This window comes from Melospiza georgiana, chromosome 15 (assembly GCF_028018845.1).
Source record: "Melospiza georgiana isolate bMelGeo1 chromosome 15, bMelGeo1.pri, whole genome shotgun sequence".
Taxonomy (NCBI): Eukaryota; Metazoa; Chordata; class Aves; order Passeriformes; family Passerellidae; genus Melospiza; species Melospiza georgiana.
In genome coordinates, this window is record NC_080444.1 from 2,666,224 (window position 1) to 2,693,451 (window position 27,228).

At 42.5% G+C, this 27,228-nt stretch overlaps 1 protein-coding gene across 2 annotated transcripts in view; it reads left to right on the plus strand.

Annotated features, from left to right (window-relative positions):
- Positions 1-377: 377 nt before the first annotated feature.
- Positions 378-27,228, plus strand: part of CPEB4 (cytoplasmic polyadenylation element binding protein 4) — a 37,577-nt gene continuing 10,726 nt past the window's right edge. The window contains exons 1-3 of one of the 2 annotated variants that reach the window (XM_058035055.1): positions 378-3,104; positions 11,711-11,792; positions 25,877-25,900. In XM_058035055.1, coding sequence (XP_057891038.1) covers positions 1,983-3,104; positions 11,711-11,792; positions 25,877-25,900 — 1,228 coding nt within the window. In that variant the 5' untranslated portion in view covers positions 378-1,982. The remainder of the gene's footprint in view (positions 3,105-11,710; positions 11,793-25,876; positions 25,901-27,228) is intronic. The other variant, XM_058035057.1, reaches the window with a different exon arrangement.

The window sequence follows — 27,228 nt, forward strand, 5'->3', positions numbered from 1 at the left end:
GCTCCGACGGTGACAGGTGACGCCCTGCCCTGCACAAACATGGCGGCCGCCGCGCTCCTCACTCCAAGATGGCGGCGCCGCCGGCATCCGCCTGACCTCCCGCCCGCACCTAAGATGGCGGCGGCGCCGCGGGCGGTGCGCGCCCAGCCCCGGGGTGGCCGCCCGGGCCGGGGAGTCCCTGCCCGCACCAAAGATGGCGGCGCAGCGCCGGGCGGAGCCGGAGCCGGTGCCGGGGGCGGGCCGGGGGCGCGGCCGCCACCGCCCCGGAAGCGCCGCGCGGCCCCCGCCAGCTGGTTGTCATTTGGTGCGGCCGCTCGGTCCGGGCGGCACGGGCTGGGCAGCGGCCGCGCGGGGACCAGCGAGGCACCGGCTGCGGCGGCCGCCGGGGGGGTGGGGGGCGGGGAAGGCGGCAGAAAAAAACACACGGAAAAAGACGCAAAACGAGGCGGCGGCAGCGGGGGCTGCGCGCCGGGGACACGTCGCCGGCTATCGAAAGCTGTCGATCGCCTCGTCCTTCCAGCTCCCCGCAGCATCGAGCCCGCGGAGACCCCCCCGGTGCGGCCGGTACATGAGGGGCACGGCCCGGCCGCAGCCCAGCCGAGCCGCCGCAGGGCAGGGAGCGCCCCGAGCCGCCGCCGCCGGAGCCCCGAGCGCTGCGCCCCGAGACAGAGCCTGCCCCGACCCCGCCGGGCGACCCGGGAGAACCGCTTAAACACCTTCCATGGGGGAGAGAGGAGCCCGGCCGGCCGCGCCTTCCCCTCCCTGCCGGAGGCTGCTGCGCTGCTGAGGTAAAACCCCTCCTGCCTTGCCCGGCTCGAGCGAGGGCGGGGGACGCGCGGGGCACCCACAGCCCGGCCCCGCTGGATGCCGAGTGCCTGAGGAGGGAGCGCGATCCGGGGGCTCGCTGGGCTGCGGGAGCCGCGATTCCCGGGGAAGGAGGCGAGCCCCGCACCACAAAACACCCCCCCGGCAGCAGAGAGCGAGAAAAAAACCCTCCTTCCCCTTCCTCCTGCACAACTCGCTGTCCCCTCCCTTCCCTTTCCCGAACGGTGAACGCTGATTTCTGAGATGAAAACCTTCCTCCTCGGACAGTCAGGACTCATATGAAGGACACGCAAATATTGGATCATAAATAAGAAGCGAGTCTGGCGAGCTCAGAAACCCAGCCCAGAAGGAGCAGCATCAAGAATCCACCCTTCTCCTGCACAACTCACTCCCCACCCAACACACAGAGAATACTGATTTCCTGAGATAAGATCTTACCCCTTTAAACAACCACACACACGCACACACACGGTGTATATTATTGCTAAATATAATAGGTTAAACCCAGCAGCACGGGATAAAGCCTCTTCTGCAACTCACTCCCCCATTTCACCCTTTTGAATGCTGAGATCCTGAGGTAAATTTTTCCCTTGTCCACAGCAAAGACTCTTTTTGAACAGGACACAAATATATATTAGATTATAGAGATGTATTAAATTATTCCAGATTTAAATCTATTTTTTGCTGCCAAGGGGTTGAGGGACCAGACGTCATTGTATTTTTTTTTTTCTTCCCTCTTAACTCATTTATGGGCGAGTCAAGGCTGCTGAGGAGGAAAAAAACAGGATAGTTAGAATCTCTTTATCCTTATTTCCCAGAAGCTTATTCTCTCATTGCTGTGCATTTCCTTTAGAAAAAGGAAACCTCTTATTTTGTGAACCAAAGATTTATTTTTCCCTTCCTCCTGGCCAAAGGAAGGAAACGGACGCAAATTGACACATTGAACTAGTTGAAGAGATCTATCTTTTGCAAAAAGAAAAGAAAAAAATAAAAAAAGCAAACATCTTTATCCAAATCTGAAATAAATAGCGTGGAGGGAGACACTGGAATATCTAGCGAAAACCAGGATACTTGCTAATCTTGCCTCACAGAGGACAAGCTAAACACTAAACATCAACTTGTTCTTACAGGGAGGATTCAAACCCTAAATATAATAAATGGGGGATTACGGGTTTGGAGTGTTAGTGCAAAACAACACTGGAAATAAGTCAGCTTTTCCAGTCAGATTTCATCCACATCTGCAGCCTCCACACCATCATCAAAATGCAACCCCCAGCCCTGCTGCTTTTATAAATAATAACACAGCTGCCAATGGCAGTAATGCTGGGTCAGCTTGGCTCTTTCCTGCTCCAGCTGCCCATAATATTCAGGATGAGATTCTGGGGTCAGAAAAATCTAAAACTCAGCAACAGGAAAAGCAAGAATCCCTAGAAAAACAGCAGCTTTCCCCTGGTCAAAGTCAGGAAGCAGGCATGCTCTCTGAACCCGAGAAAGCTAAAACTGAAGAAAACCAGGGCGATAATTCTTCAGAGAATGGCAATGGGAAGGAGAAAATAAGAATAGAATCGCCGGTTTTAACAGGATTCGATTACCAAGAGGCTTCGGGGCTCGGTACTTCGACACAGCCCTTGACATCCACCGCATCTTCTCTGACTGGTTTTAGTAACTGGTCTGCAGCTATTGCTCCTTCTTCTTCTACAATAATCAATGAAGATGCAAGTTTTTTCCACCAGGGAGGGGTCCCTACTGCCTCAGCTAATAATGGTGCTCTGCTGTTTCAGAATTTCCCACATCACGTCAGCCCTGGCTTTGGCGGTAGCTTTTCCCCCCAGATCGGACCCCTCTCTCAGCACCACCCTCATCACCCCCATTTCCAGCATCATCACAATCAGCATCAGCAACAGAGGAGGTCTCCTGCCAGTCCTCACCCACCTCCATTCACACACAGAAATGCTGCTTTTAATCAGTTGCCTCATTTGGCCAATAATCTGAACAAGCCACCTTCTCCGTGGAGCAGCTACCAAAGCCCATCACCCAGCCCGTCCTCCTGGAGCCCCGGCGGCGGCGGCTACGGCGGCTGGGGAGGCTCCCAGGGCCGCGACCACCGCCGGGGACTGAACGGAGGCATCACCCCCTTGAACTCCATCTCGCCCTTAAAGAAGAATTTTGCAAGTAATCATATCCAGCTGCAGAAGTATGCACGACCCAGCTCGGCCTTCGCTCCCAAATCCTGGATGGATGACAGCTTGAACAGAGCTGACAACATTTTTCCCTTTCAGGTGAGCGCACTCTGTTGTCTCCATAAAAAAACCCTAAAAAACCAAATCTCCCCAAAGAGCATTAAAATGCCCTGTTTGTGGGATTTCTGTGCTCGCAACTGAAAAAAACCATATGGCCAACTTAAAATGTCATGGTGGGAATGATCCTCCAAGCTGTGATTCATGGGGTTTTTTTTTAACAGTGATGGTCATAAATATCTATTGCACACCAGCTATCTGTATTGGCCACTTTGCTTCAGCATAACACTTACACACAGAAATAGCCAGTGGAGAAATTCACTGACAATATTTCAACAAAGAGGAAAAAGGAAAAAAAAAGTGCCTGGTGGAGTATGAGAGATCTGAGGCCTTTGAAGGCATTCAGCAATGTACCACATCTGAGAAAAAGTATGGAGTGATTTTATTTGGTTTTACAGTATCACAGTGCAGTGCAACATAATTTTTGTAGCATTTTTGGGGGAAACTTTGCTTTCTACAAATAATGGTAATCAGTGCAGTTTGCTCTCCTCAGGAATGGCAGCAAATTTTGGTTACAGGCCATTAAATCAGCACTAAAAATAGATGTGGATGAGATCAGTTGGTGGTCTCCTGTATTTTGCTGTGGCCTTCTCCTGGCAGGAGGCAGGTTGTCTGGCAGCTCAGCCTCTCCTTCTGGGCTGACTTGTTATGAATTTGAAAAGAACTGTATAATGTTGAACCTAATTTGCAGTAGGAATTAAACCAGAAGTCCCCTTCTTTTCATCTGACCACCAGTTAAACCCAGCTTTTATGTGTGTGTGCGCCTTTTGTAAACTCCTTTAGGGTGAATTAAAAGACCCAAGAGTTCTTTTACATTTCCAGGGTTGTTTTTCAAGCTCTTCAAATGAGGGCAAAAGTAAAATTCTCAACGTGATTGCAGTATTTCTTGCCATGCTGCAAGAACTGGGGTGACCTACTTAAATACAATTTCAAAGATACAAACTGTGCAATGTGTCTCATGATGTGAAGAAACAGAAATACATTTAAGAGTGACTGTGTGGATGTGGGGATAGTTGGGTTCTTTGCAGACTGCAGGTTTTTGGTGGTGTGCAGGCCCTGCTGACAGCACAGCAGCTGCTGGCAATAACTTTCCTTCAGAACCTTTTTTTCTACTGCAGTGCTACTGACTGGTTCACTGTCAGGTAGAGCCCTTCCAAATTTAGAAAGCAAAGTAATAATTGATTTTAATGTCAGGATTTATAATGAATATAATGAAGCTGTGGCCAGCATACCCAATTTATGCAGTGAAAGCATTAGGAAAAGGGACCCAGCTGGAGCTGGTCTTTTTTCAGCCTCACTGCAGCGAGCCTTGGCTCACGGTTTGATTCACTCTGTACCCTGACACGTAGCTGATGTTGAGAGTGACAGAATGAGATCAAGTGTGTCCTTGCTGCTGTGTGCAAGCCCCAAATATATACACAGGCAGAGCAATGTGCTTGGATTGGCATCAAGGAAATTGCAGGAAACTGGCAAAGTCAACCTTGACTTCTGGATGGTGTTCCAGACACAGAATAGCAGACACACGTAGTTTGATCATGGTAAAGAAATCATTTTGGTGTAGCATGTTGGTGTCTGTTTACATAAACACTCTGATGGAGCTGTACATGTCAAGACCAAGTCTGACACTGCTTCATGCCAAGAAAAGGGAAGTGTGGAGGGAAGTGCTCTCCAGCCTGTTACCATCACTTGTGTGAGGAAGAGGGCAGGGCAGCAGAGCAGGACTTCAGCACCGCAGCCCTAGAAAGATGCTGATTAATTTTGAAGCCATCTTGGACAACTTTTTTTTCCTTTTGTATAAAATCTTTAGCTCCTTTAGTCACTTTAGCTGAGTGTTGAAAGCACGGTGAATTTTTGAATCACTGGAAACAAATGATGTAAAATTTGACCTTAGATGTCTTTTTATTTTTTTTCCTTGACTATGCTGATTCTATTCCTGACTCAAAGCAGAATTTTGCTTATTACGTATTTGTGTTCAAGCATCTCTCTCTGTCTTTCTCTCTCTCTCTGCCCCTGAAGTATCCTTGCTGATGCAATCATGTACTGGACAAGGCTATTTTGTTACTGGAATCTTCTTAGATTCCTGTTTAGGAAATAATTGAAAGCTGTCTTTGCTGCAGCAACATAATGGAGTAATTTGATACAACAATCCCTTTCATTTAATATTTATGTTTTGCTGCTTAAATCATTAACAAGTGGTGCTGCAATCTAGTGAAAATGAGTTTCTTTAGAAGGCAAAATGTAAACCAGCAATTGCAAATATTTGGGCATTGCTTTCTTTTTTTCTTTTCCTCAGAGGTTGTGTCTATTCCAGAGCCTGGTGGCACACAGGATTCTGGCTGTGTTTTGATGGAAATCTTGGGGTGACCAGGACTAAGAGCTCTTTTCCTCTTTGGAGAGGCTGGCATCACATAATTTCCCTGTGAGCCACTGATGTGAACTCCTGCTCCCTTCAAACATCCCTGCCCATCCCATGGGATGAAATGGGTGCTCCAAATGGTGCAGATGAAAGGAAAATACTGTGGTGATCAGTTCGATAACCTTGCAATTTGATGATGCCTTGCCTTGGCACTGAGAGCTGCATGCAAACCCTGTGCTCTGTGCTCTGAGTGTTTTGCATTTGGAATCCTGTCTCCTGCAATTCCCAAACCACACTGGCCGCAGGAACCTCTTTCAGGGATGGAACTGGCAGCAAGGTCAGAGAAGACTTAACCAGATCTGTTAATGAAATTAAGTTTTGATGTTGTGCTTTAGCCACTGGGCAGGCTCCCCCCTTCAAAGATCTTTTGAAAAGAGAAAAGCCATTGTTCTTTGTGTGTTCGTTTGAAAAGGAAATGGTCTCCAAATGAAAAAATGGTTCCTGAATTCAAATTAAAAAGCAAAAAAACAGAGTCTTTTGGCTCTCACAGCCTTCCATGAGAATTAATATATGAAAATGCTTTGAGTGGGACTGTGGCACCTTCCCAAGTTAGTGATTTTTAAGAATAATTCCTTGTCCTTCTCTCCCAGCAGCAGTGACAAAGTTGGTGCTCAGTAATTGCGTTTCACGGCAGCGCTGCCTTCAAGATTGTTTTGGCTTTCCTTTGGCTGTGTACTTGCACTTCCTCATGAGTGGAACATCCTGCCTGTTATGCAATGCATAAATCTTGCTTTGATAGGCATTTCCAGCTTTCCAGATCTCATCTTCAGTGCGTGAGGATGTTTTTTAAATGGCTCTCTGAAGGCACAAGCGAGTGAAGCAATAGTGCTCAGCTTTCTGTAAAAATGCTTAAAAAGAATTTGTGTTTCTTCCTGGAATCAGGCTCAAAAATAACTGCCCATTTCAAAGAATTTTGTACATGAGAGCAGTTCATTGTATCCACTTGTTCAAAATGTTTTTTCCTTTCTTCCCCAGTGGCTGGTTTCCAGGTATATAACCCCTTCCAAATGCAGCCAGGGCCTGTGCCAGGGAGACTTGCTCTTCCCCCAGGCAGATATGGAATGTTTGAGAAAACACATTCGTGATTACAAAACGTGTTTGAATTCCGACCTCTACGTCAGCATTTGTTTGCCCATAGAAATGGCCTGATTTAATAAGTGCATTAAACAAATTCACAGGGAGCTGGAATTAAAAAAATAGCCTCTTGAGTGAGTTTGCCAAACTTTCCTCTTGAAGGGATCTTGCAAATAAATTTCTTTACTGTTTTTTGTTTTAATATTTGGGTTTGAGGAACCTTTTCATAACTCACGATGGCTGGCTGCACAAAAAGAGCTTATTTGTTTTGCAGAATTTAATTTTTTTTATTCTAGCAGCAGCAATTATTCCCAATAATTTCAAGGTATTACTTGAAAACAGGGCAAATCCTTGAAGCTGGGATTTTAAACCCGTTCCCCCACTTTTGTGTAACTCCATCAGCTGTGCAGTAATTAGTGTTTTGTGTGCTGTTCCCCACAGCTACTGATCTGTGGGATTAGCAGCACTCTAATGTGGTATGACATGCACAAGTTAAGTGCTGTGGAAGTTAACACTGTTCTTGTTTTATAAACTTACTACTGACGTTCATACTTGGGCTTTGGCCCTCCTGTGTGGTTTTGACCTCAGGGTTTCTGTTTAAAGAGAGCTTTTGTTAAGAAGCTATTTGAATTATGTTTGTCTTTTTCCTAGGATTAAAAGGAGTACTCTTATTAAGCATTTTGCTTTGAAAGTTGCAGCCCAGCAAAGAATGAGAATGTAAGATATTGTGGAAGATGCATGATAAACTTCATGTGCAGCTAAAATAGAATCACACATTACAAACATTTCCAGTATAGGTTTGTCATTTCTAGCACTTAAAAAGTTGGACTAAACTTTGTGTTTTGTGCCACTTCATTTTTCCAGCTCTTATTGTTCCCTGGTGAAGCTATAAAAGATGATCTGGGCAGAATGCAGCAACATCCTTTCAGGAAAAACCTGTTTATTCAAAGCCTTTAATTCACTGGGTATGGACTGGGAGCTGGAATACAGGGTGCTGGGAAGGAGGAGAAGCTTCCCCAGAAGCAGAATCCAGTCCAAATCTGTGTTGCAATTGAAAGAGAAATGTGGAAGTTGTATTTATGATGATAAATATGGTGATACTGTGCCTGAGACATGTGGCTGTGGAGTTGTGGGAAATGGGAACAGGGTTTCAGAAAGTTTCAGGCTTCTCATGCTGTAATTAAGGTACAAATGTAGCTGTGAGGTTTTTGATTTGGACAAAGATTTAAATATCTAAAACAAGCCCCACTTTCACAACTACACCTGCTCCATAAATGCTGATCAATAAATTGCTTCATGCAATGACATCTTTTGCATTATTATTGATGCCTTGGACTTCAACCTTATTTTAAGTGTTCAAACCTTGATTTTTTGGTGCACTTTGGGATTTACCACTGGGAGGCCCATCCTGGGAAGTGCTCTCAGGTTCTGGCATCTTAATTAAATTATTCAGGTGAAGGTAATGCTGTGGGTGCAGGCTAAATATAGTGACTTTATAAAGAGTTAGTAGTTAAATTAAATGTGCATTTTTCTGATGTGCAGGAGAATTAATGCATGGGATTTTTAAATTCAAAGTATGATCTTCCTGTAAAGGAAAAATTCCTGTGGAATTTCTTTTGCATGGGAGGATGATCAGACATGTTATGCACCAAGTGACTTTCTTTAGGGATGACAAATAAAATTATAATAGAGATTAGAATTTAATTGTTTTGTAGGCAGAGATGGCCAGGGTAGAGTTCACAAATGGTTTGTTGGTCATTGTAGACATTTACAGGCTCAAGAAGTCATTTTTTCCCCAGATCTGGAGGCTGTCACCTCTTGTACATTGTGCAGACAGCTCTGCTTATTCCAAATTATGTTTAATGAATCTCTTCTGGGATGTTGGCTGAGATTTTCAACACAGTCATGTATTAAGACTGCAGGTTGATTTCTTTCTTTTTGGTTGTTTTGTGGCTTTAGTTTGTTTAATTTGCTTTGTGCTTTGTTTGTTTGGGTTTTCTTTTTTGAAGTTTTTATTGTGGCCTCGTGTTTACCTGATGTCTGTATGATTCAGTTCTATTTGAGCCCTCTGATAAAGCAACATTTTAGACACCCTAAACAAACTTGTGTAAAGCCAAGTTCTTTTAGAACCCAGGTAAATAATACCAGGCTGTGGTTGCCACATTTTGTTACTGAATTGTACATATTCTGCTTTAGTCCAGGGTAGTCATTACCCCTGTATATTTTATTTATCAATAAAAAAGTGCAAAGCAGCAATCCAGCTCCAAAGCACTGTAACTTTGTGAATTGCTTCATTAAAACCATCACCATATTGTTATTAATTCTCTCTACATGAAATCTTTTAAAGAAAACATTTTTTTCCTAAGTTTATGTGGTTTATGTGCTAAATAAGTAATATATATCTGAGAAAAGCTCTCATTTAGCCACTGATTTGTGTTCAATATTTTGATTATTAGAGCTATTTTTGGATTAATTATTAGAGCTATTAGATGGATTAGCTATTATTTAGATGGATTATTAAAGCTATTTTTGGATTAGAGCTTTTTGGATGAAATGCAGAGTTATAAATTTCTTCAGAGGTTTGGCCACCCCCACTAACCTTCACCAGCCTTTTTTTTTTTTAGGTGCATAATAAATGGATATATTTCAGATATGGTTCTGTCTTACAAGAGAAGACTGATGAAATCTGTGCTGCTGTTTTCAAAGAAGTTTCATTATAAAAATGACTTCAATTTGTATAAAATTCTCAAAACTACCAATGGTGACTTTCTCTATCTCTAGTAATGTTCAACCTGTCAATGCAAATAATCAACTAAATTAATGGATTTTTTTTGATATTAAGCACTGTGCAGACCTGTGACCCAGCTGAGCTTGGCACCTTGGCTGGGTTTTATTTAGGCCTGATATCTTTTCACTGGGTTGATGTAGAGAGTCTTCCTCATCTATGCCAAGTTTTAGCCCTTCTTCCTTTTCCTGGGAGGGAAATATCACCAGTTAATCTGTTGTATCACTGTGCAGGGTTGTGTTTTAAAGTGTTTGCAGTGTGATTTGCTGCTTAAGGATCTCACCCTGGAAAAGGGACAGCTTGTGGTTCACTTGAAAAGGAAAATTAATTCCTCAGCACCAAAAGCTTCCATTGGAGAATGCACTTCCTTGTGAGCCAACCAGTTCAATTCCATTTTGTCCCTTCCAATGTTTAAATTCTCTGTTCTCAGTATTAAAAATGAGCATTGCAGCAGCTCAGGCCAACATAACACAGATATTTTAGAGAGAAGAGAGTTGCTTCAGGCTCAGGTGCTCGGCTCAATAAACTGGGAATTGCTTGGCCTGAGTCACTTCCTTTGTGTCTCTCACACAACTGAAATGTGAAGTGCCACAATTCCACAAAGATTTGGAATTACTGAGGTTCTGCATTTGGTGAAATTCGAGTTTTGTAGCTGTCCATGGGGTGGGCTTGAGGTTAACACAAGAATTCAGGAAGGAGAAGCTGCTGAGGGACATCAGGTTTGCAGTAAATGCTCCCACCTGTGTTTTAGGCTATTTTTGTCATTTTCTGAGGACTGCTGGAAATGCAGAGGTTGCCTTTTAATTTAATATCCATTCCTGAGTTACTCAACTGTTGGATCCTAATGGATCCAAAACCTGAGGGCTTGTTCTCACTCCTGCTAAGGGATTTTAATGTAACTAGACTTTGAAATAGGTAAGAAATAGCAATGTTTAAACCAAACCAATAAATTAAATCTGCTAGGACAGGCAGAAAACTGTAGGAAATCTCTGAAAGAAAAGCACAAAATTGAAGGATTTGAACGTTGCTGATATTTTCTCTAAGGTGCCTCAATTATCTTGTAATAGAAATGACCAAGGAAATCAATCCTGTGGGGAGACAGGGCAGTGCTGTGCTTTTTATAGCAAATTTGATATTTGCTAGACTTAATAAAGGAACTGGTTCCAAACTCTGGCCTTTTTAATGCTATTTGAGACACAGCACATCCGGGTTGGAATACGTGGCCTGTTCTGTCTCAGTAATAAACTGTTCTGAAGAGAGGAAAAATACCAGGAAATTCGATTGAAAAATGGTATTTTTTAGTGATCAGAATGTAATTTACAACTTGGAAATGGATCAGGAGCTGGTGAGTTCCTGCTCTTGGAATGGTTTGAGGTATTTAAAGTCCAGAATGAGGGATCAGTGAAATCAGGAATGGCCCTTGCAACACACAATCACTGCTGCTTCAGCACTGAAATAAAGCACTTTATAACTCACCACTGCCTTTCAAAATATTCCAAGCTGGATCTGTGTGCTTTGGAGAAATTTCAGCTTCACAGCCAGTGTTAGGGACAAAAAACACACTCAGTGCTGGAATAACAAGAGTTGTGGAGAAGGAAAAGAGCAAAAATGTCCAAAATTTCTCTTGTTTGAACAGAGACTTCCCAATGCTTGAGCTCTGTTCAGAGGGAATTCCTTAGAACAGGAATGAAATAAAATCTTTAAAGCTGATGGTAGAGAGCTTCTTGGACAAAAAAAAATTAAAATCAGGGTAGATTCGTGTAATTGTATAAAATTCTATCCAAATCCAAATGTATAAATACACAGAAAGTGTGGATTGTGAATAATATTGGGAATTAAAGTGATTTTTGCCTCCTTTTGGAACCTTTTATGATCCTGTAAAGATTTCAAAGATTACAAGGAATTTCAGTTATTCTGAATTTGCCAATTAAATTAAAGCAGTGCCAGGGTATTTTACATTGTGTTTTGCTTCTATCCCATCAGATTTGTACTGTGTGGAATTTATTGTTTGGTTGAGGAAAGTCTGACCTGGGCATGAGTACAATGATTGCTTTGGTTTATAGCAAGGAGAAATAGTTGATGTTAGACTTCATTGGTTATGGTTAGATTATTATAGATCAGATTCATATTTAATAATATTGTAATTTTTAATATTCACCTATCAGAGGAAATTTGTAATATTCATCTATCCTTTGGTATATGGTTTTTCCTTAATTTTTGCTTAACTCTGCTGTGTTTATGTAGAAGAAATTGGAAGGTTTTGTGTTTTAGGTGCTTGTTTTTAACACTGGCTCTGTTTGTGTTTTCTTGCAGGATCGCACGAGGACATTTGACATGCACTCACTGGAGAACTCCCTAATTGACATAATGAGGGCTGAAAATGATTCACTGAAAGGTAAATTTAGACAGAGACTATTTCCTGCAGCAAATAACTGGGGAGAGGGGGTTACTGAAAGTAAGAGACTGCAGTTGTGGGTAGGAAAGGTGAATTTCCCTTGTGCACCTGATGGGATTTTTGGTGGTGTGAATGAAGCAGTTTCAGCACAGGAGCTCTGAGGGTGTCTGTGCTTTTTTTACCTTTTTGGAACCATTGGGAAAGGAAAAGGGAGATTGAAATTATTTGTGATTCATCTCCCTTTTTTCCTTTTGTTTTTTTGGCAAAGGTAGTTGTGCTTTGGAAATACCTCAGCTTAAAAAGTATTCAAAATATTGTCTGCACATAATTTTGTATGAATAAAAACTGCTTATGGTCAACAATTCAGAGCTGTAGTTTCATGTCCTGTAGGATGAGTAATCCATTGCAGTTCAGTGGTTACATGTATGAGTGGAGCAGTCAAATTCTCACACACACTTCTTATCTAACCACTCACTTTTGTTACCAGTCATGAGACCACTAAAAAAAAAACAAACCTGCACTTGTGGTTTCTGCAAGTAAATTCCTTTTGATATCAAGGCTTGTGGTGGTAATGAAATCTGACTTGTTTTAATAGTGATTCTTGCTCCAAAGACCAACCTTTGATAAACTGGCAAGAACTTGTGTTTGTTGCCTTCTCTGTGGTCTGGAAATGCAACTTGAGATTGCCATCCCCAGAGCTGTGCAGAAATTCAGTGTGGGGAGAAACACCACAAAATATTTCCCTGTTGAAATGACAGGGAGAGCCTGATGTGGATGAAAGTGATGCCAGATGAATTAAAACCCCAAAATACCTTCCCTCCTTATGCAGTGGGGACCAGGTTTTTGTTAATACCAAGTATTAACAGCTTTTATTTGGTTTATTTTCTGTCTGGCAATATCCTGCATCCCCAGAATTGCATATAGAACCAAGAGTGAGGTGTTCTTCCTTGACTGAGCACCTGGGATTTGACCCAAAACTTTCTATCCAGCTGCCAGGCACTCCCAAACCAGGTCACAGCTCTGAAATCTGGCCCAAGGTGACGTGGCCATGGGACAAATAAAATCTCCCTTTAAATCTGAATTCAACAATTCAGCTTCATATGCATTTATGGTCAGCTGCTAAGCAAGGGTACTTCTGAAAGCAGCTTGATGTTTAGTTTAAATGCTTTGAAAAGGTTCTTTGCAGTTGAAATATTTCTTTTTGAGTGCTTAGCATGTTTTAAGAGTGATGGAATAAGTATGTCAGCGAGGAATACAAATAGTTCTGCCACGCATTAATTCCTGCTTTAGCCTGAGTGTTAATCCCCTCTACAGAGTCATCTGTGGCTTCTCCAAAGTTCTGTGTGCCTTGTCTCACACTGAGACACAGGGATAGCAGTCAGGTCCTGGGCTGCCTTAGATTCCTTGTGAATTATTCTGTTTCACAGTTAACTGTTATATAACTGTACAGAAAAAAAAAGCCTCAGAGCCAGGATGAGACATTTAAGTGACTTTCCATAAAATGCTTTGTTGTGAAGCCTCATTTCTCAAGGCTCTCCTCAGCAAGAACATGAACTTTGCTTCCAGAGAAGTGTTTAGTGCCTGAATTGGGCCGTGCTGCTCTGGCACAGCACTCAGTGACTTAATTCCTGTCGGGTATTTAAGGAATGGATCTTTATTGAAGCCAGCATCCGCCGGGCCGTGCTAACTGCAGAGATCATCCCTGCCTAGGGTGGGGTCTGCAAAGAGAGGAAATACCTTCAGTTAAACCGACTGATACAGCTGGAAAAAAACTGTAAACTGCTGGGACAAAACATTCCACATCAGGCCTGGAGTGGGGCTGCTGATCATGAGCCCTTTGTGTTTATTTTCCATCTGCTAGCACAGATCCTGTCTCATGTTTTCTCTTTTCTTGCCCCATCTTTATTTAAAACTCGGATATAGAAATCTTTAAATAGGACAAATTATGGCTGTCAGCTCAAATCTTGTTTGCTGTTTCAAACACCTGCATTGAAATCAGCAGCAGCTCCATAAGAAGTTTTTCAGTTTGCATTTTAAATGGGTTAATCAGTACATGCAGTGCTTTGAACTAAAGTTGGATACTCTCAGAAAGGAAAAGCTTCTGGGTTTGAGACTTTAAAAATAGCCTGGGCAAGACAGTAATAAAACATACTGTGGAGAGCAAGCTCAGAATGGCACGGAAATAATTCAGATGATCTAATAGGTCTCACTGCTATCTTGTGAGAGGTTTAATCCTGCCTCAGCTTGAGTTTAGTGTGTGACACTAACAGCACCCCCTTCACATTGTCATGGGCTGCCAGAGAAAGAGGAACTGTGTAAAACACCCCTTCAAAACAACTGGGAAATGGGCATGGTGAGAGACATCAGCCACAGTTTGGAACCTGCTGGCTCTGGGACATCATTTCCATCTTTAAATGATCTGTTCAGAGCAGCAGGCTGGGAATTCTGTAATAAAACCAGAAGTAGGAATTCTTCCAAATGTAACAAAATCCATCCATGCTGTGTTCTTTGTGGCTGAGGTGATTAAGCTGTGCTAGCCTTGGATTTGTTTAGGTCAGTAATAATTACATTCTTAGCTTGTCTTGCTGTATAAAATAAATAATATTTTCTGCATGAGGTTAAAAGGTGAATCTTACAGTGATTCAGTACACTCAGCATTACCTTTTAATGCTTTGAGTAGGCATTTTACCATTTTCTCCCCTTCTTTTAAGGTATATTTTTATCCCTGCTCAAATCCTCTTCCTTTGCTGAGCAGCTGCCATTTCAATATGTTATTTTTATCCAGCCCAGTGAGTGTGCTGCGTGCTGCACAGCCAATGTCAGCCTGCAGAAGCCTTTCCCTGGAGACTTAATTGCATCTTCTTCACAATGAACTCGGCCTCCCTGAGCTGAGCCTGGGATCCAGAGCCTGATTTTTGAATCTGGGCCTTCCAGATGGCAATTTGAGCATAACTGTAATAGTAGTAGATTGACTAAATATTTCCTTGTTAAGTGACACTGAAATGTCTTTAAATGCTTTATGACTGGTTTGCTAGTGAAATATCCAATATTTCAGTTCACCATATCAGGTTATTGCCTGGAAATGATGCAAGGTGGGAGGGATGAAAGCAGCAGGCCAGGACATCTGCTTCCAGCACTGCAAAGCCCTCCTGTAAAATCTGGGTGTGAACAGCTCAGTGTCTGCAGGAATCCTGTGCTGTGACATAGTCTGAAAAACTGAACACACTTTGCACAAAAGGAAAGGGTTAGGAGTGGGGTAAGGTTGAACAGCAGCCCTAAATTTGAATTTTGAAAAGGCAGAATGCTGCAAAGTTGCACCATTCAGGATCTCTCTGAGCAAGCAGAGACCAAGCTGTATTTTCAAATCATCAGCCCCTTAATATTAACCTGGAAAACCATGGCAGAATTGAAGAAAATATGTAAACCTTATAAAATGTTCTTTGATGAAATGGATCCAAATAGTTTTGAGAGCTTTTTTGAATACTGGGTAAGAATCTGAACTGGTTGGTTTTTTTCCAAGCTGTATGGGTTATGCAGCATATTCATAATAATGGAGTAGAATGGGACATTTGGGTTTCTGTGTGATCCAGAATATTAATGAGAAACTGCTGAGAATCAATCCCAGTTGTCTTTAGGGAAGTTCAGGGTCCTTTATATATGCACAGGACAAAATCTGACCTCTTTTTAAATGTAAAATAATAGATTGTGAGGTTTTTTACAGCTGCTGTGGTGGTTGCACCTCAGACTTTGGGGTTGATCTCCTTGGCCAGAACCTAAGGGTTACTTATTTGCAATTTTTTAATGTATCCAGCTTCAAATGAAATGAACAAACCTTTCCTTTCAGGCTGTTCAGGTTTGCCTTCATTTTCTTTGGAAACTGTTGATGAGTTAATGTGTGAATGTTTCATTCCCAGGATCTTCCTGAATTTTACCTCTTATGCCAGGAAAGGCTAATAGGATTTGCAGTCCTGAGTGCCTATTAATTAAGAGGAAAATGAATTGTTTTACTATGTAAAAATATTGCAGAACTGGGTCTAACAGCACTGAACCCAAGCCCATGCTGAGGGAGCTGGGATGGGGGAAATTTTGTGGGAATTTTATTTGAAATCAGCTGTTCCCATTCCTGTTGCAATCCACTGATTTCAGGCGGGTTAAAGTAGAAGTATTACAACTTTTGCTCTTCTATATTCTAAAGTATTAACAAGCAAGGGCCCACTTTCTTTCCAAATGCAGCTAATATTCAAAATTTGGGGACAGTACTCAATATTTTACTTTTTAATTAAGTGGAGTGTTTGTTGAATTTTCCCTGCCTTCCCAATATTTGGGATTTATCACAGCTTTTGTTCAGAAACAGCCAACAATCTTGTAAGAGAATGAAATCACCTGGGCAACAGGAAGGGACTAAAATCTTCTATTAATAAACACTGAGATCAGATTCACAGGTTGGATTTGAACCTGCCACAGAAGTAATGGATACAAACCATACATAATTTATGATTTTACACTCATTACCTCCTAAATTTCCAGTCATTTAAATGAACATTTGGGTTTGAGGCTTCAACAAAATTGTTCAGAAGAGATGCTGGATTTGGTGAGGGTTAGAAAGGTAAAAAAAGATTGGGAAGAATAAAATCAGGTCTGAAAGTTGCAGAAGAAAAGGGGGAAAAAGGGAAAAGGGGGAATTGGCTTTAGGTAGTGCACAGGGAGGAAAGATCTCCAGGAGCTGGGCCTGGTCAGTGTGGAGAGGGGATCCCATTAATCCCCATAAATACCTCCAGGGGTGTCAGGGGATGGGGCCAGACAAGAATTCCTGGGCAGCTGAACCTTTCTGATCATACCTGTGTTATAGAAATGCTGCTTTTGACAAGGCACATATCAAACAATCATCAAGCAACTCTGTTTTACTTCACCCCTGCAGGATTTCGAGGTGGGAAATGTTGATTTATGCTCTGTCCAAAAGGGAGCCACAGGGTATTGATGGAACCACCCTTTGAGAGCAGGAAATTCCTTTTTCTGCCACCTCAGAGCTGTACAAAAATCCCAGGGTTTTCTGATCTTAATCCAATTTGGGCATCAGTGTGAGGATTCCTGTGCAGTTCACAGGAGCAGACCTGTGTTTTTGTGTCCACTCATTTCTCCCAGGCCCCTTGCCATGCTGTCCCATCTCCAGAGCCTGCTGGAAAATTAAATGCCTCTCATACTTCTCAGACAAGATATTTCCTTGGAATGTACATGCTGTAAATGATGTGGCAGTCAGAGCTCTTTAAAACACAGCAAAACATTGAAATAGTGCTGAATATTTTCATGTCTACCTCGGTGATTTGATCTTCAGAAGTGGTACAGCCAACAAAATCGTTCTGAGTGCCGTGACAGCAGCCTTGCTAATCTGATTAAAACCTTTCTAGGGTTTTCTTGCTTTCTTTTTTATATTTGGGGCCTCGTGAAATTAATTCCATCCCTTTTTTTTTTTAGAAGTGTGTTTAATCATCTGCTTTGTTTCATGTCACTGTCCACCAAGTAGGTTTTGGTTTGGGTTTTTTGGGTTTTCTTTTCTGAATTCTTGCTTTGATAATCTCTGACCATTCTGGATCATCTTCAAAGCTGTCTTTAATTTGGAGCTGTATTTCATGAGTGGTGTCTGTTCCTTGTTTTAGAAGGCACTGAACTCTCCTGCCTCCCTGCCCAAACTGCTCAAACTACCTGGCTTTTTGCTTTTTGCTCACTTTGTTCATTTTTTGCCTTGATGTTGAATCGTTTGAGTCTTTTGTCAGCCACGTTTTGCATGATTTCTGCTGTCACGCTTGTGAGCCTTGAAATGGCATGAAAGAAGCAGGAAGAAAAGCCTGAAGTGCTTTTCTTAAAACTGGAGTTAAAGAAATGGGTGTAATGAGAAAGGGGATTTTTGAGCAAAATAAGGAGGTGAGTGCTGAGGTGTGAGTGTAAAAGGGAAAACTTTGGTCCTAAGAAAGTCATAACTTCTTTTGTCATGGGCAGTCATTGCTTATACCCAAGAGTGACTAAAATCTGAATTTTGCATCAATTATTTAAGATACTTCAAGAAAGACTCATATCGTGATGCATATAGAATTTTTGTATTGAGTACCCACTTATTTAAATCCAGAATGATAACAGCTATTGCTGAGATGACTTTGAAAACCCATTTTAGAGTAGATTTACCATCCTTGGCCTAGTGCTTTGTGTGTTGGAATGCAGGCTGCTCAGCTGGGAGGGCAGGTTTTTTCCACTCAGTGTTGGTGGTGGGGCTGGCAGGTGAGTGCAGTGCTGCCTCCACACAGGCACATGGCAAATGAGGTGCAGGGAGTGCTATTTCAGCTTTACTCAGAAATCCCATTAGCAGGAATCCAGCTCAGCACTCACACTGGGTGTGAGGAAAGGATAAATGTTGTGCATGGAATGTGGGGATACTTATATAAATATGTACTTGTATAAATAGGTGCTTAAATAAATCCTGCTGGTGCCTGGTTCTGTGCAGCACTTTTGAATCCAGGCAGGGGAAATGGGGATTCTTTTAAAATAATGTTTTCGTTTTCTCTTCCCATTTGGATTGGTGTGGGGAAGTGTGTAGTACAGTTTTGTCAGATGTTAAAGGAAAATGAGTGTCCTACCTGTGCTCTTCACTGGAAAAATGGGGAAATGTTCCAGTGCAGGTTGAGTGTGCTCCATCACAGAACCATGGAATGGGCTGGGTTGGGAGGGATTTAGAGCCCATCCAGTGCCACCCCTGCCATGGCAGGGACACCTCCCACTGTCCCAGGCTGCTCCAGTTCCCATCCAGACTGCCATGGATCCAGGGGCAGCCCCAGCTGTGCCAGGGCCTGCCCACCCTCCCAGGGAACAATTCCTGCCCAATATCCCATCCATCCCTGCCCTCTGGCAGTGGGAAAACATTCCCCCTTGTCCTGGAGCTCCATCCCTGGGAAATTGTCCCTCTCCTTGTTCCTTGTTGGCTCCTTCAGGCACAGTTAGGTCACCCCAAATCCTTCTCTTCCCCAGGCTGAACAATCTCACTTGCCTCAGCCTTTCCTCATGGGTTCTGTTGACTTGCTTGTGTTCCCTTCTTGTTTGGGAGTGAATTAAGAGGATGGTTAAAAAAGGAACCAAGGCCTCGTGTTGCATTCCAGGCTGTCTTGTGATCATTCCTTCCACAGACAAAAATAAGTTGCTTTGAACCTATTCTTGTACTTAAGGAACTGCAGGTTTAGATCTTGCAGTGTAAATGCAGCTCTTGCCAGTCACAGGCAGGTGATGCAGGAAAAAGCCTGGACACAATTCCTGGTCAGGAATTGCTGATGGGGTGGACAGACACCAGAGCTCCTGCATATAGAGAGGCCAGGAGCACAGTGACAAACCATGACAGCAGAGATTTGGGGAGGTTTTACACCTTCTCATAAGTTGTTCAATAAATTCTCTACTAGGTTCAATAAATTGTTCTTGTCACTTACAAGATAAATTTTATCTAGCAATTCCTCCCTTCCCTCCTGTCAGAAATTCTGTCATTAATGAAGTTACCACGTTTGAAGTTGTTTTGTGGCTGAGAAGCTGATTCCTGTAATGCTTTTCCTTCTCCCAGCTGCAAACTCTGCCTTTCATTCCTTATTTTTCAAGTGAATACAGTAATACTTGAAGTGTTCAAAAGATAAATGCTGCCAATTATTCCATATCATAAACTGGAAGATGTATTGAGGCAAAAGATGGGATGTTTTTATAACTTGGTGTCTATTTTGCAGCAGTCATACATGAATATAAAATAGAGCTCAGTGCCATGAGCAGCAGGGTGCCTGCTCTCCTGAAATTCAGGATAATTCCAACTAACATCCAGTCTCCTCAAGCTGGTTGTGCTCCATGATTTGCTCCTCTGCTTTTGGTTTCTTATCTCACACCCTGTGGGGGATCCTGGAGAAGAGTTGTAATCAAATACATACAATATTTAAAGCTCCCACTAAGTTGGTTTGCAGTATCCCACTGGAATATAATTGGAATTAAGGAGCAAATATTGATCCCTGGTAGACAAAGCTGGAGCTGTGTCCAGGATTTGTAGCAGGTTGGTTTAGGAGATTTCTCTGTGTTCTGTTGTTTTATAGCGAAGAAACTTCAAAGTTGCCTTTGAAGCTTCTGTAGTTTTGAGATGAAGGAGCCTGAATTGGGTTTGTCACATTTCAGGGGGAGTTAAATGGTTGTGGAAAGGGAGGAAAATCCTGTCTGGAGGTGCCTTCAGTCCAGGGGCTCTGCTGGTGTGACAGAGCAGCAGAGCAGTGACACTGCTGCTGGGTTCACAGCCCCCACACAAACTGAACTCAGCGTTTCCAGGGTTCATCTTTTTACCCCATTTCCCCTTCACCCTTAGGCTTGAGCTGTGCCCATCCCTGGGGGGGTCCAAGGCAGGCCTGGATGTGGCACTCAGTGCTCTGGGCTGGGTGACAAAACTGGGGTCAGTCACAGCTTGGACTCAGTGGCCTTGGAGGCCTTTTCCAACCCAAATGATCCAGTAATTCTGGAAGCATGTCCAGGGCTTTTTGGCTCAGTGGCCCAACCCAGGAGCTCCTGGCAGAGCTGGGTTTGGAGCAGGGGTGTCAGGGTTGGAGCAGGATGGTCCCTCCTGTCCCTGCTGGAATCAGGGGGTGCCAGGGGCTGGAAGGGACCTCTGGAGATCATCCCTGCCCAGGCAGGCTCACCTGGAGCAGGTGGCACAGGGACACATCCAGGTGGCTTTGGAAAGTCTCCAGAGAGGGAGAAGAGTGTGGAGGCTTCTTCCCCCCAAGGGTAATTCTTTCCTGCCTGTGACTGCCCCATCTCTCAGTGGGGCAGATTTTCTTCAGGCAGATGAAAGCCCTAAAACCTCGCAGCTCATTGCACAAGCCTTGGAAACAGAAACTTTGCTTTCAGCGTTCTCAGCCTCCCTCCAGCCCTGCTTATTTGATGTAGAAAGTTGTCAACACTCCCTGTTTGCAGCTATTATGCTGAGAATCTGCTTCCTGCCACTCACTCAGGTTCTACCTTTCTACCATGTGAACCCAATTAATTCAACATAATCACAGGTAAAACAGTGTTACTTACCAAAGGATTGTGCAGGATGATTCTCCACAGGGTTTCTGAAGGAAAGAAACCTGTTTGCTTTTTGTCTGTCAGTTGTTTTGTGACAGTGACCTGGAATTGAAAATTAAAGATTCTAGTCAGACCTGTACTTGAGTGCTATGGAATAACAGAAACTTCATTTTGTTCCTGTTCTTGACAGAAGGAATGGTAAATACTTGTCTTGAGGCATCTGGCTTTACTTGAAATAAAGCATAATATTTGCATCTACAATAGTACTCCTGTTTTTCAGCATTTGTTTGGACATTTTGGACATAAGGTAGAGCTGTATTTAACAACATGTTTTTTAGAATCTCTTTTTACATTGTGTTTCTTTAAAAGTAAATTAAAAGGAAAAGTACAAGTTTTGGCAACTCTGCTGCTTAATTTTGCAGACTTAGTAATTCCAAAGGTGCTAATCCTTGGTTTTACTGTGCAGCAAAATTTAGGCTTCTTTGCTGGTTTCATGCTGACTTTGACATTGCTGAAAGTGTGTCAAATATACATTCTTCAGATGTACAGAGCTGCTTCATTTTTGTAGGACTGTTTTAAGATTAATAAAATATTATTGGAATAGTTTTCACTCTTTGAAGTTTGGTAGTGCTTGAAATCCACAAAAAAGGGAATATCTCATATTCCCTTTTAGTGTCTTGGTTTAGAAAACCATTTTTAGGACATGGATCTCATCTGACAGTGTCAGAGATGGCTGGGACTGTGAAATGCAAAGTTCTGACATGGAATACATTCACTGTCAGTGCAGATTTGTTAGCATTTTGTTCAGTTTATTCTGTATTGAGCGTTTCTCCTGGATCAGGTGTCCTGGGCTGCAGCTCCACAGTCAGCATGCAGTAATTCCACATCATGTGCTTGCAATAATTTGCCTGGAATGAGATTAAGTGCCTGGACTGGGCAACATTTCTGCACACATGCAAATGTCTCAGTTAACACTCCTGGAACTGGTGACTGATCCTTTTGTGTGTGTTTTAGAACTGAAATCAAGGAATGCATCAAAAAGAGAACTTTTTATGCCTGCCTTAGAACCTCGGAGTCACAGAGTGGTTTGGGTTGGAAGGGAATTTAAAGATAATTTAATTTCATCCCCCTGCCATGGCAGGGACACCTTCCACCATCCCAGGGTGCTCCAACCTGGCCTTGGGCTCTTCCAGGGATGGGGCAGCCTCAGCTTCTCTGTGCCAGAGCCTCCCCACACTCACAGGAGATGAAATTCTTCCCAAAATTTAATCTAAACCTTCTCTCTGTGACTTTGAGGCTATTCCCCCTTGTCCCATCACTTCAGTTGAGGACAAACAACTTTCCATGACGTTATCTGCTTTCAAGCTGAAAGTGTCATCTAAGAATTAAATTGTAAGGGTCTGTTAAATGAAAAGAAATATTCCTGTGGGTAAAACATGCAGGTAGATGAGATTTTCTATGTTCTGATTGAACAAAGTCTATCTAGCTCTCTGCAAAATCCCTGCTTGGGTGTCTAATTTTAATAGAGCTCATTTAAATATGCATTAAATAGAGATGTTCTTTAGAATTTTAACTTTTCTTCCCTTGGTTTGGTTAAGGAGATGTTTCATTTGTTCCCTGGTGAAACAGGGCTTGAGGTGACCTTACAGAACCTCTTGTGAAATGTCCTCTTACCTGTGGCAACCATGTGATCCGTGTGAAATGTGTTGTGAAATACAAAGTGATGATAAAATCTCCCTCTGGAGTGAGAACCAGCCCTGCCTGCCCTCAGAGAGTACTGGGGGGAAAAGGCACTAAAATATTGGAGTTCATGTTTGTCATGGCCTCATGCACAGAGTTGGCAATCTTGATATAATTCAAAGTACAGTTCAGTGTAAAAAATGTAGGAAAAAAGCTCTGCTGGTATAATGGCTAAAGCAGATTGTGCTGCAGTTATTTTTCTAGAATTTAAAAGTAAAATTCAGGCATGTCAAAATGTTTTCTCTGGTAGACTCAAGGATATCCAGCTCACTTTTAGAAATAATCCTGTGGAGCTTTGATGTTTCTGTTTCTGTAAGTCTTTAGGGAAACAAAAGACAGCCTGGCCCCAAATCACCTTTCCAGTTTCAGTGAGAGCCTGAAACTCTGTGATATTGGTCAGATTTACTTTCCAACATAAACAACTGCTCACCAATGTTAGCAACAATAGAGAAAACCTTATTATACCCCTTAAAAAAAAAACAAAACAAAAAAAAAACAAAAAAGAAAATCTGGCCTCACACTTCTCTCTATTTATGTAATATTTTACAAGTGGTATAAATACAAAATACACCTGGAATCAGCAAGAACCAGGTGCCCAACCTGGGCACACTTTGTTCAGCACAAACTTGAAGCAGGTTTGGTGTTTGAGTGATTTGGGATCCCTGCAGCATTTTCAGGGTTTTTCAGCAGAATGTGTTTGTGGGATTATACCCAATGTGCTGACAGGTTTTGTGATGCTTCTTCCTCTAGAGGGAAGAGAGCTCAGCACATTTAATTGGAGGTATAGACACAAAATATATGAATTTTAAAAGGAGAAAGGGAGGGGGCCAGGAGCCAATTAAGTGTCTCAAATGAGGAGAGGACAAATCAAATCTGAGTGGGTTGCTTATTCCTGATGTTCCTTGAAATGAAAGTAAAAGCAGCAGATTTTGATCATTGACTTTCTCTATGGCTTCATTTCCAACACAGAAATAAAGGGAGGGCTGAAGGGACAAAATAATTGAAGCAGCTGCTAATAGAATTTTAAATTTCAGGCTGATTTTATTGGCAAAACATCTCTGCATTGGTTATTAATGAGCAGTTGAACCAGTTGCACGAACACTTTGTATTTTTAGGTTTTGTAGCAAAATTCTTGCTCAGATATCTCACGAGATAAATAAATCTTGGGCTCTTTATGCAATTATCTGAAGCACTGAAGAAATGGGGAAGGGAAAAGCAGCTTTGAGGAATCCAAACCAAGGCTGCAGTTGTCTCATTTCCCAGCAAAGGATGAGCCAGTGTTGTGATGTACAAATTAAACCTTTTCCTGTGTTGGTGGCAGTTCAAGGCTTCATTTGTGCAGCAGCTTAGCTGGGTACTGGTGTAGCAAAGCCTTCTCTTAATCTGAATTTCTGAAAGCCAGAAGGGGGGACTCAGCTGCCTTCCTGGCCTGCCAAGAGAGCATTCCTTGCCTCAATGCTGTTTGTATTTCACAGAGTTTCACATTGTGTGAAATTAATGGCGTGTGATGAACCCTGCATGCAGGGAGCAGAGAAAGTTTGTATCTGTGCTGTGCTGGGCCAGTTTATAAACTATGGCTCCTGAGAAATGTTTTGAAATGTCAGATGTTGGTATTTTGTGGCTTAGATGTGAAGCAAACGCTGAAAACAAGAGGCGAATTAAGAAGAGGAAGAGGGAAAAAAATCATAGTATTTGGTTCTCCAAACCTAGTGTTTGACACCTAGCTGGTGACTGAGCTTTTTTGGGGTGTTTTTTGTCCTGGGAAAGGAGGGGAGTCCTGTTGTGGGGAGGCTGTGAGGAGTGCCCTGGCCTGAGCTGAGGTCTCACAGCCACACTGCACTCGTGCCTGGCTGCTGGGGCCAGCAGTGAGTGTACAGAGAGAAGGAGGCTCTGTGGTTTTGTCAGTAATTCAGAAACCACAAGCAGGATTTTTCTGGCTTTATAGGCAGAGCTGGCTTGGAGAGTGCTCCATGTGCTCCAAAACGTGCAAAGGCTGCTGGGCTCAGGCAGGGACACAGCAAGATTGCTGATGCTCTGTCATTTCCTTCCATTTCTCCTTTGAGGACTGTATCAGCCTCCTGCATTTCAAAATTCAAAATTACCATGGAAAAATTGTACTTGTAAAGGCCCTCAGCCCTTAAGATTCTCCCATAAAACCTTTGCCTCGAGAATGTCTGAAAACCAGGGTTTGTTAATTTGTGTTCTTGGTGTTAATTGTGAGTCTCTACCAGAGGAGAGAAATGATCTTATGGATGTTAAATAATCATGAAGTAAATTGGATTGATACAATTTTTATTTGGAAAAGAGGAAATGACTCCTGTATTGTTGTGGTTTACAAATATTTAAATGCTTTAACTAATTGCCGGCCTCAATGTTGAATGGGGAAGCAAAATCAAACACATGATGTGCTCAGAGTTTCTCACAGCACTTGCCAGGAAGAATCCAAGTTTTGAAAACACTTGGCCTGCTTTCAGGAAGAGATTTTAATGAGATTAAAAGAGAAAGAATGTGCAAGTTTGATTAGAAAGTTTGGCCGTGCTCTGACAATGGGTTCTTGCAAGCCAGCACAGCAAATGCTCTTGTTTGTAGGGGTAGAATTGATTTCTTCTGAAACATGAAAAGTAGGAATGACTGGGTACCAAATTATTCCAGCACAGTGTCCTGGGTTAGTGTGAGAGAATCCATCCTGTTGGACACACTGCTGAGTCCAGAGGGCACCTTCAGTGGCCCAAATTTCTCCTTGATTTTTCAGTTTTTCAGCTGGTTATTTGCCAGTCAGAATTGAACCAAGGATTTTGTGGGTTGTGCAAAGCAACCTGATTTCAAAACAGAAAATATCAGACCAATCTTTCCCTTTCCTTGTGTCAGGGCTTCTCCTGCAGCTTGGGTGGAGAGCAGTGTTGGAATATTCTGGAGCTTGGCAAGGCAGGGACAGCCTGGTGCATGAGGAAAGACCCATTTGCCTATAGGCACACCCCCAGGAACAGCTCAAATAAATAAATAAATGTGCAAATTTGGGGCTAAAATTGCTTCCAGAAGTCTCTTGGATTATCCACATGCACTTGGCCAGGCTCCTGTCACCGTGGTTTATCAGTAAGTAACAGAGCTGGGCTGAGGAGGCCATGGGCGGTGGGAGGGGCAGCTTGTGAACACTTATTTAAAATAACCTGCATCTGCAAAGGCTTGAGAATCACTGAGTCAGTATAAAGGCAATAAAACGAGGTCTTTTGGTCCTTATAACAATGATTGAAAGGCTGTTTTCTTTCTCATTTAACATGCAGCAAGGACATATGGGAGAAGGCGAGGTAACAATATTCCTCTTTAATTTTCTAATGTTGACAATGTCTCATGGGAGAAATAACATTCAGTTTTTACTAGAGGGCAAAGTCCAAACTTGAAGCTTATAAGGGAGCAGTTTCACATACATTTACATAGTCTGCATGCCATAAATCAGCATTTTAAGTGGATTAGGGAGTAGCTGAGCTGAAATGATCACAGTGGACATCACCTGGATGGTTTGTGACCCTGGGGGGCTGTGTTGCTGTGTTTGTGGGTGTGTGTGTTATGAATGCCAATGCTGGAGGAGTTTATTTTGGGAATTTTGGGTGCTGATGGAGCATAAACACAGTGAGTGTCTGACCTGCTGGGTTCAGGGTGTGTGGAGTTCTCCAGCAGCAGCTGAGGAGCCTGGGAAGGGGAGTTAGGTTTGGGAATTGCTCCCTCCCAACAATACCTGCAGGACTGGGGTCTGAAGAGATGAAACAAATCCCATGTGCAGCAGTTCCTTAGGGAAAAACAAGGCTGAAGTCAATATTACAATATTTTTATCACAGCAGGAATGAGGTTTGCCCAGCTACAGAGAGAGGCCTGATTATACTTGACTGTTATTTTTATTAAAGGTGTGTAAAAGATCCTTGAAATTTCAAGTAAGGCAACCTGACAGAGCCTTCCATTTTTTATTCGTAGAAATTCTATGGACTGTGGATTTTATTACTTTTTTTTTCCTTTCAGCTTCTTAGCTGTTTGATTTTTGTCACAGAAAATGTCTGTATCTTGGTCAGATTTTCTGTTTTCAAGATGTTTTCCTTTTTAAAACCAAGTTCTTTCAAGGGGAGGAAGAAAAACCAGGATAAATTAACCTCACTAGTACATTTCTGTGTAGATTGGGATGAATCCTGAAAAAACAGACACAGTGTATCACATCATAGACAAAAGGAAATGTATCCTAGAACTTGTAGCACACCTCATTACTTACTCTCCCTATATATATTTATTCCTAAAATGCTCCTTAAATGAATAGAAGTCTCAGTTTGCTGTGTAGCTGTTGAATATTGGAATTAAAGAGGGAATTCATGGCAGAGAACAACTCCTGTGCTCTATTTATGTTATTATACAGTTGCATTTATAAGAACCTTATTTAAAAGAAATATTATTAAGGAACTCTATGATAAAGGATTGTCATAGAAAGATGCTGGACTGCAAGTGGAACATTTCTCATTTTACAACATTTTCTCTTAGAGTGAGGCCATTAACAAAACTCTTGTAACACTGAAGTAAAGTTGTAGGGGGCCAAAATTTTCAGTCTTTGCAGTAAATGACAGTGTAATGTTTTCATCAGGTTATTTTTGTTATT